The sequence below is a fragment of the Brachycentrus maculatus genome, unplaced genomic scaffold (assembly GCF_059751285.1).
Source record: "Brachycentrus maculatus isolate JH-2025_06_01 unplaced genomic scaffold, ASM5975128v1 h1tg000180l, whole genome shotgun sequence".
In the NCBI taxonomy this organism is placed as follows: Eukaryota; Metazoa; Arthropoda; class Insecta; order Trichoptera; family Brachycentridae; genus Brachycentrus; species Brachycentrus maculatus.
In genome coordinates, this window is record NW_028280931.1 from 2,730,243 (window position 1) to 2,748,221 (window position 17,979).

At 32.0% G+C, this 17,979-nt stretch overlaps 2 protein-coding genes across 2 annotated transcripts; both read left to right on the plus strand.

The window, feature by feature from the left end:
* Positions 1-7,502: 7,502 nt before the first annotated feature.
* Positions 7,503-9,034, plus strand: LOC148308023 (alkaline phosphatase, tissue-nonspecific isozyme-like). Its single transcript, XM_088262450.1, has 3 exons — positions 7,503-7,557; positions 8,164-8,481; positions 8,850-9,034. Exons 1-3 carry the CDS (start codon positions 7,503-7,505, stop codon positions 9,032-9,034), a joined length of 558 nt encoding a protein of 185 aa, XP_088118576.1.
* Positions 9,035-11,441: 2,407 nt separating this feature from the next.
* Positions 11,442-17,351, plus strand: LOC148308024 (membrane-bound alkaline phosphatase-like). Its single transcript, XM_088262426.1, has 7 exons — positions 11,442-11,517; positions 12,174-12,478; positions 13,395-13,587; positions 14,219-14,391; positions 15,146-15,479; positions 15,703-16,017; positions 17,084-17,351. Exons 1-7 carry the CDS (start codon positions 11,451-11,453, stop codon positions 17,290-17,292), a joined length of 1,596 nt encoding a protein of 531 aa, XP_088118552.1. The 5' UTR covers positions 11,442-11,450; the 3' UTR covers positions 17,293-17,351.
* The last annotated feature ends 628 nt before the right edge of the window (positions 17,352-17,979 follow it).

Here is a 17,979-nt window from a genome sequence, read left to right on the forward strand (position 1 = left end):
CTCTGGTCACGCATAGGGCATAGCTATAGTACTGCCAGTGTAAGGAGGATGACGGAAATATAAACTGAGTATGTACATATCGCTCACTCCTTTCAACAACGTCATATATCAAAAATCAACAATTTTCAGTTGTGCGTGTTTTCAAAATGTCCAAAAAATCCCAGCAAAAGCGGTATATTTTTAACTTAATATTTACCCGCTACAGGGCAGAAAGTGTTGTTTTTGCATTTTGAAGAAAAAATAATATTAATAATTAAACCATATCCGCTCCCTAGGTGGAGCATATGGAGTCCACAAACTGTCTCCAGGCTTTTCAGTCGGCTGCCAGCTCCCTTGCATCCTCCCAAGTCAGATCCGCGTCCCGAAATTCTGACGAGAACTGCCGACGAATTGTCAGCAGTGGTCGTCCTGGGCGGAAAAGAAAAAAAGAAAGAAAAGGTATTGTTTAATTATTTTTTTAAATATACTTAATATTTTTCAAATGGAAAAAAAACATTCAGGTTTTACCTAAAAAGATCTGTTGCACAGTAAAAAGTTCAATACGTGGCTAGATATTTATTTTTAATACATTGTATTATATTTTTAAACTTTAAATACGATCTCCTGAAAAATCAAGTTTTTTGATTTATGACGTTGTTGAAAGGAGTGAGCGATATATGTGAGAGTTTTTGTCAGGAAATTAGTATTAAGTATATTAGCAAACGATCTTCTATTTCAAATGCTTTTATATTTCATGATTAATAAAAATGTAAAATTGACAACATTTTATGTGTGTTCAAATCCTTGTTCACAAATCTGGGTTTCTTCACATGTTATTTTTACATTTTGACATCTCAACATAGATGAAAAAGAATATGGAAGTCTGGATATTTACAGGGCTTATTTGTCAAAGGCTGGTTAAGTTATCACATGTGTACCATTCACCATTTTACCCATGATTGACAACCTCAATACTCAATAAATTTTTGAAACTCATATTTATATATTTATATATATATATATATATATATATATATATATATATATATATATATATATATATATATATATATATATATATATATATATATATATATATATATATATATATATATATATATATATATATATATATATATATATATATATATATATATATATATATATATATATATATATATATATATATATATATATATATATATATATATATATATATTTATATATATATATATATATAGATATATATATATATATATATATATATATATATATATATATATATATATATATATATATATATATATATATATATATTTATATATATATATATATATATATATATATATATATATATATATATATATATATATATATATATATATATATTTTTATATATATATATATATATATATATATATATATATATATATATATATATATATATATATATATATATATATATAAATATATATATATATATACATATATATATATATATATACATATATATATATATATATATATATATATATATATATATATATATACATATATATGTATATATATATATATATATATATATATATATATATATATATATATATATATATATATATTTATATATATATATATATATATATATATATATATATATATATATATATATATATATATATATATATATATATATATATATATATATATATATATATATATATATATATATATATATATATATATATATATATATATTTATATATATATATATATATATATATATATATATATATATATATATATATATATATATATATATATATATATATATAAATATATATAAATATATATATATATCATATAATTCTTACGTCGCTTTATGCGTGAGTTTACGGCATTTATCAATGGTTGATTTGAGGAGTTTTTTTTTCATTTAGTAGAAACTCTTTTTATTTCCAAATGCAGGCAAGACCCTTATTTAAATTGGATAAAAATGCGTATAATATTTAAAAAATATATATATTTGGTCATGTTTTCTTAGAATGTATAATAATTTAGTAAATCATTTGGTTAAAATTAAGAAAGGTGTGTTTAAAAGGTTAGGACGTATGAAACAAACGGGTAAGTAAAGAACGGTACAACAATTTTATAAGGCAAATATAAAAAGAAGCAGAGGAATACCGAGGTAAACTTGGTATGATCAGGAATGTCAAATACTTAAAAGCGGTCAGGTCAGGAGTCGAAGTAATCAATGGGTATGTATGAGGAGATGTATGAATGTGGAAGAGGCGAAGAAGTGTTTGCAAATACAGAGTACTGTGGCGTTCTATTCTCTCTGCCTACCCTTGCATTGTTTGTTGGTTTATTAGGTCAATTTATTAAAACTTGCTATCTTCTGTTCCGTCATGGCCATGCTTAGATTAGTAGCACTATATTTTTTATGCATATTGGTACGTCCAATGTGATCAACATTTTCTTGACTTGATAAACCTAATAACAAGAACATTTTAGAGAAGACAGATGGACAAAAGCACAAGCCAATCCAAGCCAATCATCGTTTTAAAACCCTAACTGACGTGTCGGACGGTAAAATTCCGTGTAATTTTAGTCTGCCTCCGTAGTGTAATGGTCAGCACGCTCGGCTACCATTCTGGAGGTCCCGGGCTCGATTCCCAGGGGGGGGCGTCAAATAAATATATGTGATTTTTCACTCTAATATTTATTGAAAATTACCCTGGACTGGTACCTGAGGCGAAGGGCTGATCACCTTTCCTTCATGTGTTAACGATCAAGATAACACTGCGTTTATATGATGCAGTGCCCTATGCACCATTAAGGTGTGGATAAGGGTTTTATTATCATTAATTCCGTGTAGTGGACAAACGCCCTAACGATGTAAAACTGTTTCCAAAAAGGGAATAAAAAAACAATTTTTTTACAATTTTTTTATAAAAATACATGTAAAATACTTTGTTGAGGTTTGCTTTATTTCGGTATTCCTGCCAAGGGCGAATAAAAAAGCGCTTATAATAATAATAATAATAAATTTGGATAACTTATATAGCGCCATTTAAAAAAATACCTCAAGGGCGCTTCACTGTGAATGAATTGGGGAAAATATTATGGTGGAAATGATTTAGCAAACAAATGTGTTTTTAGTCTTTTTCTAAAGATCATCTCACTCTCACTATTTCTAACCATTGGTGGAAGAGCATTCCACGCCGTCGGTCCTGCAACAGCAAAGGCACGCTCGCCAAATTTAGTGCGTTGGTTGCGAGCTGGTAAGATAACTTTGCCCATTGCAGATGTTGTAGCCGATCGAAGCGTGAGACGTCTATCAACCAATTCATCTGAAATACACAGCTCCTTAAGATACTCTGGAGCCATATTGAACCATACTTATCTCAGTTTTCTCAACATTATGATGTTGAGAAAACTGAGATAAGTATGGCTTTGTCAAACAATGAATTAAGATTTGAGTATTTTAGTTTAGTACTTGTAAATTACATTTTTTAAATCTAGAGTGATTTTTTTTATTGAACCATACCGACTCAAGGTTTCGACAGAATATTAGGAGATGAATTCTAAACAAATGAAATATTAGGGGCTTCCGATTAGTGTGTTGAAAAAAAAACTGTGATTTGACACACAGTTGACTTATCAACACAACAGTTGTAAAATGTAATGTCAGATTTTAAATCATCACAAAATCATATAGATTTAAATTATCCACTGACACTTCACGATGGAATTGCATTTTTAATATATTTTTAGATTAAAACCAATATTTTTAGCTTTTCCACATTATTTTTATTTGACCAGCGACCGGGTTTCGTCGTTACCGACATCATCAGACTGGTGGAAACCCGGTCGCTGGTCAAATAAAAATAAAGTGGAAAAGCTAAAAATATTGGTTTCAATCTAATAATAATATTACAAAATCATATCATATATTTTTTAATTGCCATGTTAGAGCATTGTCAAACTTTTCACACAGTCCAAATAATTATTATTTCTGTGATAAAAGAAAATCGTTTTTTTTTTCATAACCTACATATGCCATATAAACTGCTTAAAAGGAGAAAATCCAGATTTGTGAACAAGTATTTAGGCACACTCAAAATGTTGTAAATAAAATAAATGGTCAAATTGTAAGCTACATAAATACAAATTAAAGTCACGTTTTTAAGCGGGTAAATTTAACCCAAGGTTCGAACCCTGCAAAGGTATAAATAGACAGAGTCTTTGCTTAATAAAATCTTTTCCTATTTCAACATAGATGGCTGTTGTGAACTCACATGATACGGAGTTTGATCAATACATCTAGAAATTAAGTAGTGTGGTTGTCAATCGTGGGTAGAATTTGTGAATGTTTTTCAATGTGGGCGTGGACGTTCTTTGCGTATACGCGCATGTCGTAGCGTATTTACCGCACCAGTAGTGCGCAGGTTGTCTTACGCAGCAGTCGTGTCGCTACGTTAGCTATTGCAGCTACTTGCGATGCACTTTTTTCTCGCTTTCAGATTCTTCGCTCACTCCTTTCAAGAACGTCATAAATAAAAAAAACTTGATTTTTCAGGAGAACGTTTTTAAAGTTTAAAAATATAATACAATGTATCAAAAATAAATATCAAGCCACTTACTGAACTTTTTTGCTGTGCAACAGATCTTTTTTAGGTAAAACCTGAAGGTTTTTTCTCCATTTGTAAAATATTTAGTTTATTTCAAAAAATAATTGAACAATACCTTTTCTTCAAAATGCAAAAACAACACTTTCTGCCCTGTAGCGGGTACATATTAAGTTAAAAATATGCCGCTTTTGCTGGGATATAGTACATTTTCTAGGCATTCCGAAAACATGCACAGCTGAAAATTGACGATTTTTGATTTATGACGTTCTTGAAAGGAGTGAGCGACTTACCAGAGCTAACATTACAAAATTGTTATATTTCAACTCCAACTATAATAAAAAAAACATATCGGAACATGTTTACATTTTCCCGTTTTAAAACCACATTTTTATATGGTGTACAAAATACATATCACCGGTGAACGCAGAAGTTTTTACCACGGTAAGGGAAATTTTAACCAAGCCTATGATGCTTTGTAATTGCCCATACTTCCATATTCTTCTTCATTTATGTCGATATATAATTTTTTTTACATCGATGTTTTTTTTACGGCAGTTACTTATCGAACGACCCACGTGAGTAAACACATATTATAATACAATGTGTGTATATTGACACGATACTCACTGGCTGGTTCATGCCATGATTCATGTCGTGGGACCCACGTGGTTATTATACTTTTATCATACACAGTAAATTATCTTTGACATGACTATGTTCGTCAGTAGTACGCATGACATCCAATAAAATGAGATAAAATTAGTCTAAAAATAAGTAATCAAGATTACGAAACACCGCGCTATAAAATTAAAATGTTTTAATGATTGAAATATGTAATTAGTAATAATAAATAGTAATCATTTAAATCATTTTGTTCGCCTCCGTAGTGTAATGGTCAGCACGCTCGGCTATCGTTCTGGAGGTCCCGGGTTCGATTCCCAGGGGGGGTCAAATAAATATAAGTGATTTTTGCACTCTAATATTTATTCAATATTACCCTGGACTGGTGCCTGAAGCAGAGGGCTGATGACCTTTCCTTCATGTGTTAACGATCAAGATAACACTGTGTTTTTATAATGCAGTGCCCTATGCACCATTGGGGTGCGGATAAGGGTTTTATTATTTATTTATTTTTAATCATTTAAATTAGTGATTTTTTCATTCGAAATGCGATTTCTCATTGATGTGATGGATGTTCGAATGGTGATGTAAGGAAAGCATGCAAGGATGAGATAAGTATTATCATTAAAATGAAGGGAGGTGTGTTGAGGTGGTTTCGGAATAAAAATAGAATGAGTGAAGAAAGGCTTAAACAAATTTGCGAGGTTCATGTGGTTGGTAATAGAAACGGAGGAAGACCGAGGAAAACTTGGCATGATCAAGTATAACAAATATTTGAAAGTGGTCAGGTCAGGAGTCGAAAGAATCGGCGTGGAAGATGGATGAATTTGGAAGAGGCGAATATTGTGTAAAAAGAAATATTGGTATTGCGTTCTATTCTCTCTACCTACCCCTACGGGGAAGCGGCGTGATGGTTTGCTAGTTTAATTTTTTTATGGTTAAATTATGTACAGTATGAATGTAATTTGTGAGTGAAAATTCTAGCCAACACTCGCTCGAGTGATGTGTTATTCATAATTCATAATTCATAATTCATAATTCATAATTCATAGTTCATAATTCATAATTCATAATTCATAATTCATAATTCATAATTCATAATTCATAATTCATAATTCATAATTCATAATTCATAATTCATAATTCATTTTGCCTTTACACAGTTTTGAATAGATGTCACTAATTATAAACTAACTTATCAAATGTGAAGGTTGGCATAATTGCATATAATAAACTGTCGACGGATAACGCGACAACTTAGTTTTGTATTCAAATTGCTAGAAAATCTAATAAAAAAAATTATTAGGCGAATGTGGTAGTTATTCAAGCAAAGGAAAAATGGGGAAAAATTAGAAATATGTAAAAGTTATTATAGGTGTCTCGGCTTGAGATGAAACATCTATCTATAGATGTTTCATACCAAGTTGAGACACCTATAGATAATATTGACATATCATCCGTAGTCAGGTTAAATGTTATTTCAGGATCTGTGTCTTAAAAAATATATGTAAACTAATTCGAAATGAATTTAAAATGGAGCAAGCTATATAATTATTTCACAAATTTCTCAATTGATGGCGCCACAATCAGTCGGTCTTCCAAATCCATTAAAAATGCTATCCGAATGTGGAAAATACCCGAAACCATTGCATATGTATAGGTTTAAAAAATGAACTCAATAATGGCCAGAATAACAATTGATATGGGAGTCACACTGCCATATATCGTTTTCCAAACATTTTTAATTTGTTGCCGACGGATGTTAGAGGTCAAAATAAAATATGGAACAAAGGCAAAATAAAGGAATGGGTAAATTATCAAGAGTTGATTCCATTAAAATTTTAAAATACTATATATATTATTTTTTCTCGTTTTTGGTGTATATTAGGTTAAAATAGATAAATATAATTTTTAAAAAATATGTAAAAAGAACTCCACCCACAAGACACACAAGGTAAGGTACCTACTGCAAAAAAAGAAATAAATATGTTTTTAATTGTTCTTTAAATAAATGTATGCAATTTATGTAAATAAAAAAAATGTAAACACAGGTGTATAAAATACATAATCTCGTTGGAAAGGACAAGGTAGAAAGTAAATTAATTAAAGTCCAGGTGTAATTATTTTATTGTAAAGCCTTTACAATGTAAATAGTTATTGTATCTATTGTATGTAATCTAATAAAAAAAAATTGTATTAACTCAACACATGCCATGCCTAAAGAGCCGTAATTACGTTTAGTAAAAAAAAATGTATAAACTTATCTACCAAATGTCAGATCCCAAATCTTTGGTTACTAAGATATTCACCTTCTTTCGTATAAAAGGTGATAGATGGTTAGCCTCAAGTTGAGAAACCTATAATATATAATGCAAGAAATTGCTTGTGTTGATAATAATCATGCAAGATTACTGAAAATACTTTAATCCGATTAATGTTAGTAGTGTTCTGGCTGATAGAATTTAATTCTGACGATAATATGCTAAAAAAAACAAAGCAGGAGTCATACCGATAACGTCATGGAGTAGGTACACAGTTCACTTAATATTGTTTATTTGGTTGTTAATTTTTTTTGGAACAACAGGTCTTGCGCCATCCGGAACAGCTCTTCTACTACTCTTATCCCGGTCCAGTCGCGAATGTTTGCGAAGCCACGATTTTAGTTTTCTGCCAGCTCCTCAGTGTCCTTTTATCTTTTCTATCATGATGATTTGAAGAAGGTGGTGTTTTCCTCCACAAAATACGTGGATCAATGTATAAAGTCTTCCAAACCTTATTCGACGAGAGTTCTCTGTGTGATCCAGCTTTTCTTAGAACTTCTTTATTTGTGACCCAATCCATCCAGAGAAGAAGCATTATACGGCGAAGCCAAATTCCTAAATCTTCGATCCGATTTAGTAATAAACACGTGTTTAATTTTTTTGTTGTTCAGTAGGAGGCAAAATCGACCATGCTCATCATGCAACAAGAGCCAAGGAAGCTCTCGATGAAACTGCAGAGTTTTCCGAAGGCATTGCTAAAGCAGTTTACATAGTGGACCTCGAAGACACCTTGATCGTGGTGACTTCAGATCACGCACACACCAGGTCCATAAGGGGTTATCCAACCAGAGGAAACCCCATTGCTGGAATAAGTGATACCCAAACGGTGTCTGATGGACTAGAGACTCTGACTTTGAGCTATGCCAACGGTCCCGGTTATAGAAGGGAAAATGATGGAAATCGAGTAGATGTTACACAAGAAGATATAGGTAACTACCTAACTTACTGAATTTGTCTTCTGGTTCCTCGCAGGAGTAAGCAGAGACTCCACACCAATCTGACGTTGCAAACAATCTTCTTCTCTTCAAAATTTATCACTTTACTGGCACACATTATAAACCTTTGAGCTTCTCTACTTTCAACAGAAAGCATCGCATCGTCAGCATATAAAAGGCAACAGAGTCAAATCCATTATTTTTGTTCTAATATTTAACCTTTCAGAAGATAAAGTAGAGTAATTCCTAATATAATTAAAAAAAATAGTTCAACTCCTAAATTAGGAATGGAAAAAAGGATTTTACAATTTAATATTTCCTTGGTAAAAACTAAAAAGTGTAATTTCAATCTTGGGTTGCAGATGACCATAGATTCCGTTCTCCATCCCTGGTTCCATTATCTTCAGAAACCCATGGAGGTGACGATGTGGCGGTATTTGCTTACGGACCATGGCAGCATCTCTTCACTGGCGTCTACGAACAATCCACAATACCTCATCTGATCACTTATGCTATCTGCTTTGATCCCGAACTCAGTCACTGTTGAATAAACGAATACATTCATATCAAGATTTTTGTATCCACATCTCAAACATAGATAAATACAAATATGGAAGTTTGGGCATTTACTAGGCTTTCGACATGACATTGTCTACTTTGAGTGATCGATTTATATACTGTCTAACAACATTCACCATTCAATCCATGATTGACAATCACACTGCTCATATCTCAAATAGGCCATTTAGGTGTCGGGTTGTAGTCCCGTGGTTAGTATCACGGACTCTTGAGTCAGAGTTTCTCGGTTCGAACCCCTTCTACCACAATTTGATACCTTTTTCTAATAATGAGTCACTTAGGCTCACAGAAATAGTATGAAATACAAATATTTGTGTAAATATAAAAACACAAGAAAAGAAAATAATTATTCTATATTTTCTATATTAAATGCATTGATAACTTTGTGGTAAGGTAATAAAACTTTCTCTATATCATCCATATTTTACTTTGTATACTACCACTTTTATAAACACTTATTCGTGACTTCCGGTTTCGGAAAATCATTCCATCATCAGGTCATTCAAATAAAATTAATTGCTTATACAGAGTATAAGCATTCACCATTTCCGACAGGTCATATGCCCAGTAAATGCCCTAATTATTTTATATTCTACTTTTATATCTTCTTCATGGGTTACAATCTGTGTTGCAAGTTTGGAAAAAATGGGACTTACTCAAAATTTTGTGAATAAATCGTAATATCAAATTTGTATACTTTCTTACTCTTTATGTGTTCCTTATCCACATCCAAAAACATAAATCGTAATTGACAAGAAGGTTTTGTTAATTAAAATATTAACGTGCGTGAAAACAGTTAAATTTGTAACCCTGCTGGGAGTCGAATCAGGAAATTTATATGTACATGTTAGCGTAAATGACGTTTTTGCCATAAAAAAAACAACCGACCACATTCAAGCTTAAAAAACCCGTCTCCTGTCCAAATATTGTTTTTCGATGGCACACATACAGCAAACGAAATGTGTTTTGTATATGTTTTGGTTTGTTTTTGAATGGGTTTATTGGTATTATATTACGAACCTACATCGCTCACTCCTTTCAACAACGTCATATATCAAGAAACATGATTTTTCAGGAGATCACTTTTAATGTTTAAGAATTTAATGAAATGTACTAAAAATAAATATCAAGAAAATTCTTGAACTTTTTACTGTGCAACAGATCTTTTTAGGTAAAACTTAAAGGTTCATTTCTTCCCATTTAAAAAATATTTTATACATTTAAAAAAATATAATTAAACAATACCTGCAGGGGGTAAATATTAAGTTTTGAATATTGAAAGCATTAACTGTGTGGATCATATTGATATATTATTTCGAGAAATAAAAATACTTTGTGTTTTGATCCACTCACATTTTTATTAACCAACTAGATCGGCAACAACCTGTTGCCCTCTTCAGGGTTTAATTTATGACTCCTAATATGAGTCATAAATTAAACCATGAAGAGGGCAACAGGTTGTTGCCGAAACTAGTTGGTTAATAAAAATGTGAGTGAATCAAAACACAAACTATTTTTATTTCTTGAAATAATATAGGTAAATATCAAGTTTAAAATATGCCGCTTTTGCTGGGATATAGTACATTTTCTGGGTATTCCGAAAACATGCACAACTGAAAATTGACGATTTTTGATATATGACGTTGTTGAAAGGAGTGAACGACATACTATTGTAATAGGTATATGTAGATATGTAGATACGTTTTTAAAGAAGTATAAATTAAAACTTTATTGTATGCCGTACTTTAATTCTGAGAATATTGATAATTTACATATAATAATATTATAACATTCGTCAACCCTCAAGGCGACAACAATAATTTTTACTGTAGTAATCGTAGTTTTATAAAACTAAGGGAGGAGGTTTGATGCACACTTAGGATTCTAATGATAGATAGTAATGTCTCAGACGTTTCTTAAAAGAAATAAACATAATCAAACATTTTGACATTCAAAATTACCACACCACAAAGTTAACAATGCCTTCAACCGCCCTACACATACGAACGTACGTGATACGCTCGGTTTATCTTCACCATTCCACGCCAGCCCGTATGACCTACGCGCACGACAAAATACATATGTTCCAAAAATATTTAATGCGTACCGGATACACTTATAAATTTTTGCTAGGTTTCACACCCGACAATATTTTGTGACGACAAAATTGGTGATTTTTTAGGGTGGTTAATATGCAAAAAAATTGTTGAATATTTTTCGTCGTTTAGGGTTAGAGCTGTAATCTGACCACCTACTGTTATTTTAGCACTGTGTACAAGTTATACGGAGGTAACGGTAAACCGTTCAAATCCTGATATCGACTTGGCCCCCGTGTCGGCATAAAAGGAAGTTTACCAATTTAAGGTGGCCACATCGATAGCGTCATGGAGAGCGTCCTCCCGTTTATTCTCGTACCGTTTTTTACGAGTGTTATCGCATTTCCACACGACTGTGAGTATTAGATAAATATATATATATATATATATATATATATATATATATATATATATATATATATATATATATATATATATATATATATATATATATATATATATATATATATATATATATATAAATATAATATATATATATATATATATATATATATATATATATATATATATATATATATATATATATATATATATATATATATATATATATATATATATATATATATATATATATGAATAAATGTATTAAATGTCCATCATATGATTCTTCCCTATTTCCTCCATCTCAATTGTTTTTTATAGACATATTAAAAAGATGTTGAAGAATATGAAACTTCAGTTATTTACAAGGCCAAGGACTGGTTTGAGTGAACACTTTATACACGTACGACAATACATGGGTAGAATGGTGAAGGTTTCATGTGTAAACCAGCCAACAATATTTTAAATATTTTAAATACTTAAAAGCGGCCAGGTTGGGAGTTTGAATTATCGGCGGCTATGTATAAGGAGATGCACGAATTTGAAAGAGGCGAAGGATTATTTGCAAATTCAGATTGGTGTAACGCTCTTTTCTCTCTGCCTATCCCCGCTGCGTTATGGTTAGCTGGTTAGTTAGAATAATACGATTGCGTTGAATTGGTATTGCAGATAGTGATGATACCTGGATGCATCCCAGCATCAGGGATGGTCCAGCAAACTCCAAGCGGTTCAGGCACAACCCGGACGAAGACACTGCAGAGTACTGGCAGAAGCTGGGTAGAGATAGGGTGAGGATGGTCGTCAAGCAGAAGACGAACACCAACAGAGCCAAGAACGTCATTATGTTTCTGGGAGACGGGATGTCCATTCCGACACTGGCTGCTGCCAGAACCTACCAGGGCCAGATGGAGGGTTTGACGGGAGAAGAGACCGAACTTAGTTTTGAAAAGTTCCCAGTTACGGGCCTGTCAAAGGTGAGTTAAATTTTTACTTTTATATTTTTTCACAAAAATGTTCGTAATATTAGTTTAAAACAACTCACCGATATTTTTATGTCCACCGGTTTCGAGATGCACCCGACTCTTCGTCAGGACAATCACTACACCAGCATGCAAACAATACTGCACGTCACCACTATGGCACTATTCACACGTTGTTTGCTTGCTGTTGTAGTGATTGTCCTGACAAAGATACGGGCACGTTTAGAATTTAGTAGACATTAAAATTTCGGTGAGTGGTTTTATACTTATATTAACATTTTTGTAAAAAAATCAAATAAAAAGGACTAACGAAAAAGTGAAAGTTTTAAATACTAATAATATTGAGTGAGTTAAATTATTTAATGTTTTTTTTATTTTTTTTAACATTTTGAGTGTCCAAATACTTAGTTACAAACGTGGATTACCTTGGCTTAGGAGTCATTTTATATATTTTTGACATCTTAATATTTACAAAGAAAGATATGGAAGCCATATTAATATATGGCTTACGTCTATCATAGGCTTATATATGGGTCCAGTGAACTGACATTTGCGGTGTCATGAAATTAATGACATATATAGGAGTTCTAAAAATTTAAGTAGATTGGTGTCAATCACGGGTAAAGGGTTTGTACACTAGTAAAGTGATCACTTAACTAACCTATGGCAGGTCGTCCTGTAAAGATGCGGAAACTTCCATATTCTTCTTCATGTGCATATGTTGAGATGTCAAAAATGTATATTTTTTGTTTTCGTTGTTATACTTTGAATTAACGATTATTTTTAGAACCCTTAGCACTTTTTGTCTGTAATTGTATTTTTTTTTAATTAAACTTTAATGAAGGTTTTTATTTACAAATATATCTTTTGAAAAATTTGAATATTTTTGTAGATTTGACTATTTTTTCAGACGTACTGCGTGAACCACCAAGTTGCAGATTCGGCTTGTAGTGCAACTGCGTATCTTGGCGGCGTTAAGGCTAATTCTGGGACAATCGGAGTAACAGCGAAAGTCCCAAGATTCGATTGCAACAAGATGCAGGACAACTCAACTTACGTCCACTCATTGGCAAAGCTCTTCATCGACAGCGGACGGAGTGCTGGTGAATTTTTAAGAATTAAAATTAAATTCAGAGTAAAAAAGGAGAAATTACACTCATACCTCCTTATCCTGTTCACACGTAGACGATACAGCAAGAAGCATTCTATTAAATATTTTAGTGTGTCCAAATTTTTGTTCTTTTCGCAGATTTAAAAAAGAACTTTGCTGCGACATTTATAAAAATCAACTTGTAAACTGACTAACCATCACGCCGCTTCAGGCAGAGGCAAGTAGGCAGAGAGAATAGAAATCTTTCTTTGCAAACCATCTTCGCCTCTTTCATGTATCATGGATCTGACCTAACCACTTTCAATTATTTAAAACAGTTGATCATGCCAAGTTTCCTCTGTTTATATTTCCACTTACATTTACCTCATAAATTTGTTTAATCCAAATCATCTCAGCACACCTTTCATAATTTTATCGAAAATGCTTATCTCAGCCATTCATCCTCTTCTTCTAAAATTAACTTGTTAGTGGATGAAATCCAGCATTTTTAAACAAAAAAATTAAGAGGCGCACTAAATTTACTTTATCCAGTTTTGTATTAGGCATGGATCCCTTTTGGGAAATAAATATCATCACAAATATGAAACCCCCATAGAAAAATCATATCACAATTTGGTAAATAGGAATATTGACTACGACCAGAGTCACCCACGCTTCCCCAGCGGGAACATATGCCCATACTGCCGATCGTAACTGGGAGAGTGATGCTGACGTAAGGGCTGCGGGCCACGATCCAACCCTTTGCAGAGATATAGCTCACCAGCTCATCCATGGAGATCCTGGGCAAAAACTCAAGGTAAACTCATTTGAAGATAATAAAAGTCGTAATGTTGGATGATTTGTATAGCGCCGTTTTCGTAAAATACTACCTCAACAGCGCATAACTGATGGGGCGAGGTATGATCAGCAGACAAACTCTTAAAAGATGTTCTTACTTAACATTATTCTCCTATGCTTCTTTTCTCTTATACGGGTGTAAGATATGATACCTTGCAAGGGCCTAGAGTAGCCGTAACTCAGCAACGATAATAGGTGCTTTCGAATAATTTTAGACGCGCATTGGTCTGACTTCGTGGAATATAGAAATACGGCAAGGGATGCAGCAACTCAAAGTCTCAACTGTTGTCAAGAAAAAACAATGTAGTTCCTTCAATGCCTTCCGAGAGCCGCCATCAAGCTTGCCTCTTTTACAAAGCATCAGGTCAAGACGTCCACTGTTGACAATCCGTCGGCAGTTTTTATTTGACGTGGACTTGACAAAGAAAGACGTAAGGGAGTTGGCAGTGGACAGAAGAGCCTTTAAGGATTCTATATGCTCCGCATATGAAGCGGATATGGTTAATGTTGAAATGTATGCACTTATGATACTAACAAAAATACCTGGTAGAGCCAAACGTCTCAACGTTAATGGTGATCTATTTTCCGATGGATAGAAAAATGTTTATCTAGTGATGGTAGTTTCAACAATTTAAAATGTATGATTTCACTAATCGTAAAAAAGATTTGTGAGATTATTTGCCATTGCAATTCTTGGTTGTTAATTCATTCAGGTCATTCTTGGAGGAGGTAGAAGAGAACTGTTGCCATCGACGACTTTGGATGAAGAGGGATTTAGTGGAAGGCGCCAAGATAGAAGGAACCTAGTCAAAGAGTGGAAAACTGACAAGTGTAAACAAAATAAGCCGTTCGAGTATATTTGGAATAGATCCCAACTTCTAAACGTAAATAAGAGCACTGAATACTTAATGGGTTTGTTTGAACCAAGTCATTGCAAATATCATCTGGAAGTTAATGACGACAAGGAACCATCTTTTGAAGAGATGGTGGAAGCTGCTATAAAAGTTCTTTCAAAAGATCCTAAAGGATATTTCCTATTTGCTGAAGGTTGGTAAAAAATGTATTTTAATCTTATTTGTTGGAGTTGAGCTATAAAAATGGGACAATTATTGAAACGGATAAGGAATGATTTTTAAATCAGGTACAAATTGTATGTTAAATCCCAGAATATCACCTTTTACATTAATTGAAGCCATCCCGTCGACTCTGAATTTTCTCATACTTCCATATGGTCTTCACCATATTACCATTTAACCTGTCTTGCTTGCAGGGGGTAGAATAGATCATGCTCATCATGAATCCAGGGCAAAGTTTGCCCTCGATGAAACTGTAGAGTTCTCCAAAGGGATCGCAAAAGCTGTATCCATGGTAGATCTCGAGGATACCTTGATCGTAGTGACGTCAGACCACGCGCATACAATGTCTGTAGGCGGATACCCGACCAGAGGTAACCCTATTACTGGATTTGTCGATACACAACTAGCAACTGATGGACTGCAGTACATGACCCTGAACTATGCTAATGGACCTGGGTATAGAAAAGAAGTTAATGGCAGTCGAGTTAATGTGGCGCAAGAAAATACAGGTGAGATTTTTTCAAACTCTTAACAATCTAGGTTGTAAGTTATCCTATGATCCAGAACTGAGCTGGAAATATCAATATATTATATAAATACGATTAGTATAAACTTTGTGGAGTAGTATTCTCAATATCATTCATATTTAAAGCATTTACTTTGTGGTTAGTCATTTTTACTTATTTATTTTTTTACAAAAATGTTAATAATATTAGTATATAACCACTCATCGATTTTCGGTGAGTGGTTATATACTAATATTATTAGCATTTTTGTAAAAAATAAATAAGTTTGTGGAGTAACATTACGATTTAAATTAAAAAAAGCGTATTTTTGCTTTTATTCCAACAGAACTTTAAATATTTGGGAACCAAGTACATTAAAAACCTTCCTCTAGATATAAAAAAAATAAAGACATTAAAATGTTTAAAAAAAAAATATGTATGATTTATATACGTGTTAAATCGAAGAGAAAAAAAAAAAATTTTTTTTATAAAAAATAATTAAATTACCAAAAAACATAAACAATAAATAATAAGTGTTATTCCCTCTAAAAGCACAAGAGCTTAGTCTCTTTATTGGAGAGAACTGCGTTATTAATTTTATTTTATTTATTGTTTCGGCACTAACTTTGTGGTAAGACATGTTACAATGATTAAAGAAAACACTTGTTTTTTACCACTTGAGTTTTATTATAGACCACATGTTGCAAAAGTTAAACTTCCATCATTCAGATCTGTATAATAACTATTATTATACTGACCTGAATGACGGAAGTTTAACTTCCGAAACATGTAGTCTATAATAAAACTCAAGTGGTAAAAAACAAGTGTTTTCTTTAATCATTATTAATTTTAAGATTATAAAAGTACAAATGTCTAGAAAATTAATTAAAAATGTTAAATAAAAAAACTTTATAAACCGCTAAGCGGAAAAAGATCCAATTTGTGAACAAATATTTGTACACATTCAAAATGTTGTAAAAACCATTCATTCCGCTGGTATTATATTCTTAGTAAGAATACTTTGTAGCCAGTTTTTATAATTTCTATGGATAAATTGTTTTTTTTGCAGAAGACCCTGGTTTTCTTTCCCCAGGACTAAATCCTTTAGAATCTGAAACCCACGGAGGTGACGATGTGGGGGTATTTGCTTACGGACCATGGCAGCATCTCTTCACTGGCGTCTACGAACAATCCACAATACCTCATCTGATCACCTATGCAACGTGTTTTGATAACGATCTGAGTCCTTGCTGGTTCAATAAGCTATTTCCTAAATAACTGTTATTTTTTTGCTTGCTTCCTGTCATATACTATAATAAATTAAAGTATTATCTTGAGGTTGAGTTTTATATTTATGTATAGGGTAACCAAAGTTTAACCAAAATTTAATTCGATCGAAAGTGATCATCTCTCAGCCTTGCAATCTTTCCTCATTTCCCCATTCGAACATCTATCATACACCGTTTGCCACTAATTCGTCTGAATTCAATGGTAAAGTTGTTACTACTCGATCACAGTAAAACGGTACAAAAATATGATAGGAATCTTATCGACTCCGAAATGTTTGAAATCGGAAGATAATAAGATTTTTAAGCCTTTATGATGCCAATCGTTTAACCTTCAATTTATGGATGTATCAACTGTTTTTTATTACGTGTGCAGAACGTGTTATCTTGTATGGTCTGGTTGTGATTATTAATAAAAAAAAAACAAAGAGACATAGAAGATTATTTTGATAAATATCTATGGAAGCCGATAAAATCGCTAAATACTAAGGCTCATAAAAAAATCATAGTGTTATAGTTCCATTAAATTAATATTATATATACTAGATAATCAATTAATATTATATATGGCATTTAATATTATATATACTAGAACAGTTTTTTTCAGCGTTGTTGATCATATTAGTGAAAATCAAATACACATCAATGGACGCCTTACAAATCATATTGGATTAAAAAC

Bases quoted from the DNA above. Each gene is read 5' to 3' on its own strand.
- LOC148308023 (XM_088262450.1), top strand. From the start codon at position 7,503: ATGTCAGATCCCAAATCTTTGGTTACTAAGATATTCACCTTCTTTCGT. The intron at 7,558-8,163 runs GTGATAGATGGT...TTTGTTGTTCAG, and splicing joins CACCTTCTTTCGTATAAAAG to TAGGAGGCAAAATCGACCAT. The intron at 8,482-8,849 runs GTAACTACCTAA...CTTGGGTTGCAG, and splicing joins TGTTACACAAGAAGATATAG to ATGACCATAGATTCCGTTCT.
- LOC148308024 (XM_088262426.1), top strand. From the start codon at position 11,451: ATGGAGAGCGTCCTCCCGTTTATTCTCGTACCGTTTTTTACGAGTGTT. The intron at 12,479-13,394 runs GTGAGTTAAATT...CTATTTTTTCAG, and splicing joins CAGTTACGGGCCTGTCAAAG to ACGTACTGCGTGAACCACCA. The intron at 16,018-17,083 runs GTGAGATTTTTT...TTTTTTTTGCAG, and splicing joins TGTGGCGCAAGAAAATACAG to AAGACCCTGGTTTTCTTTCC.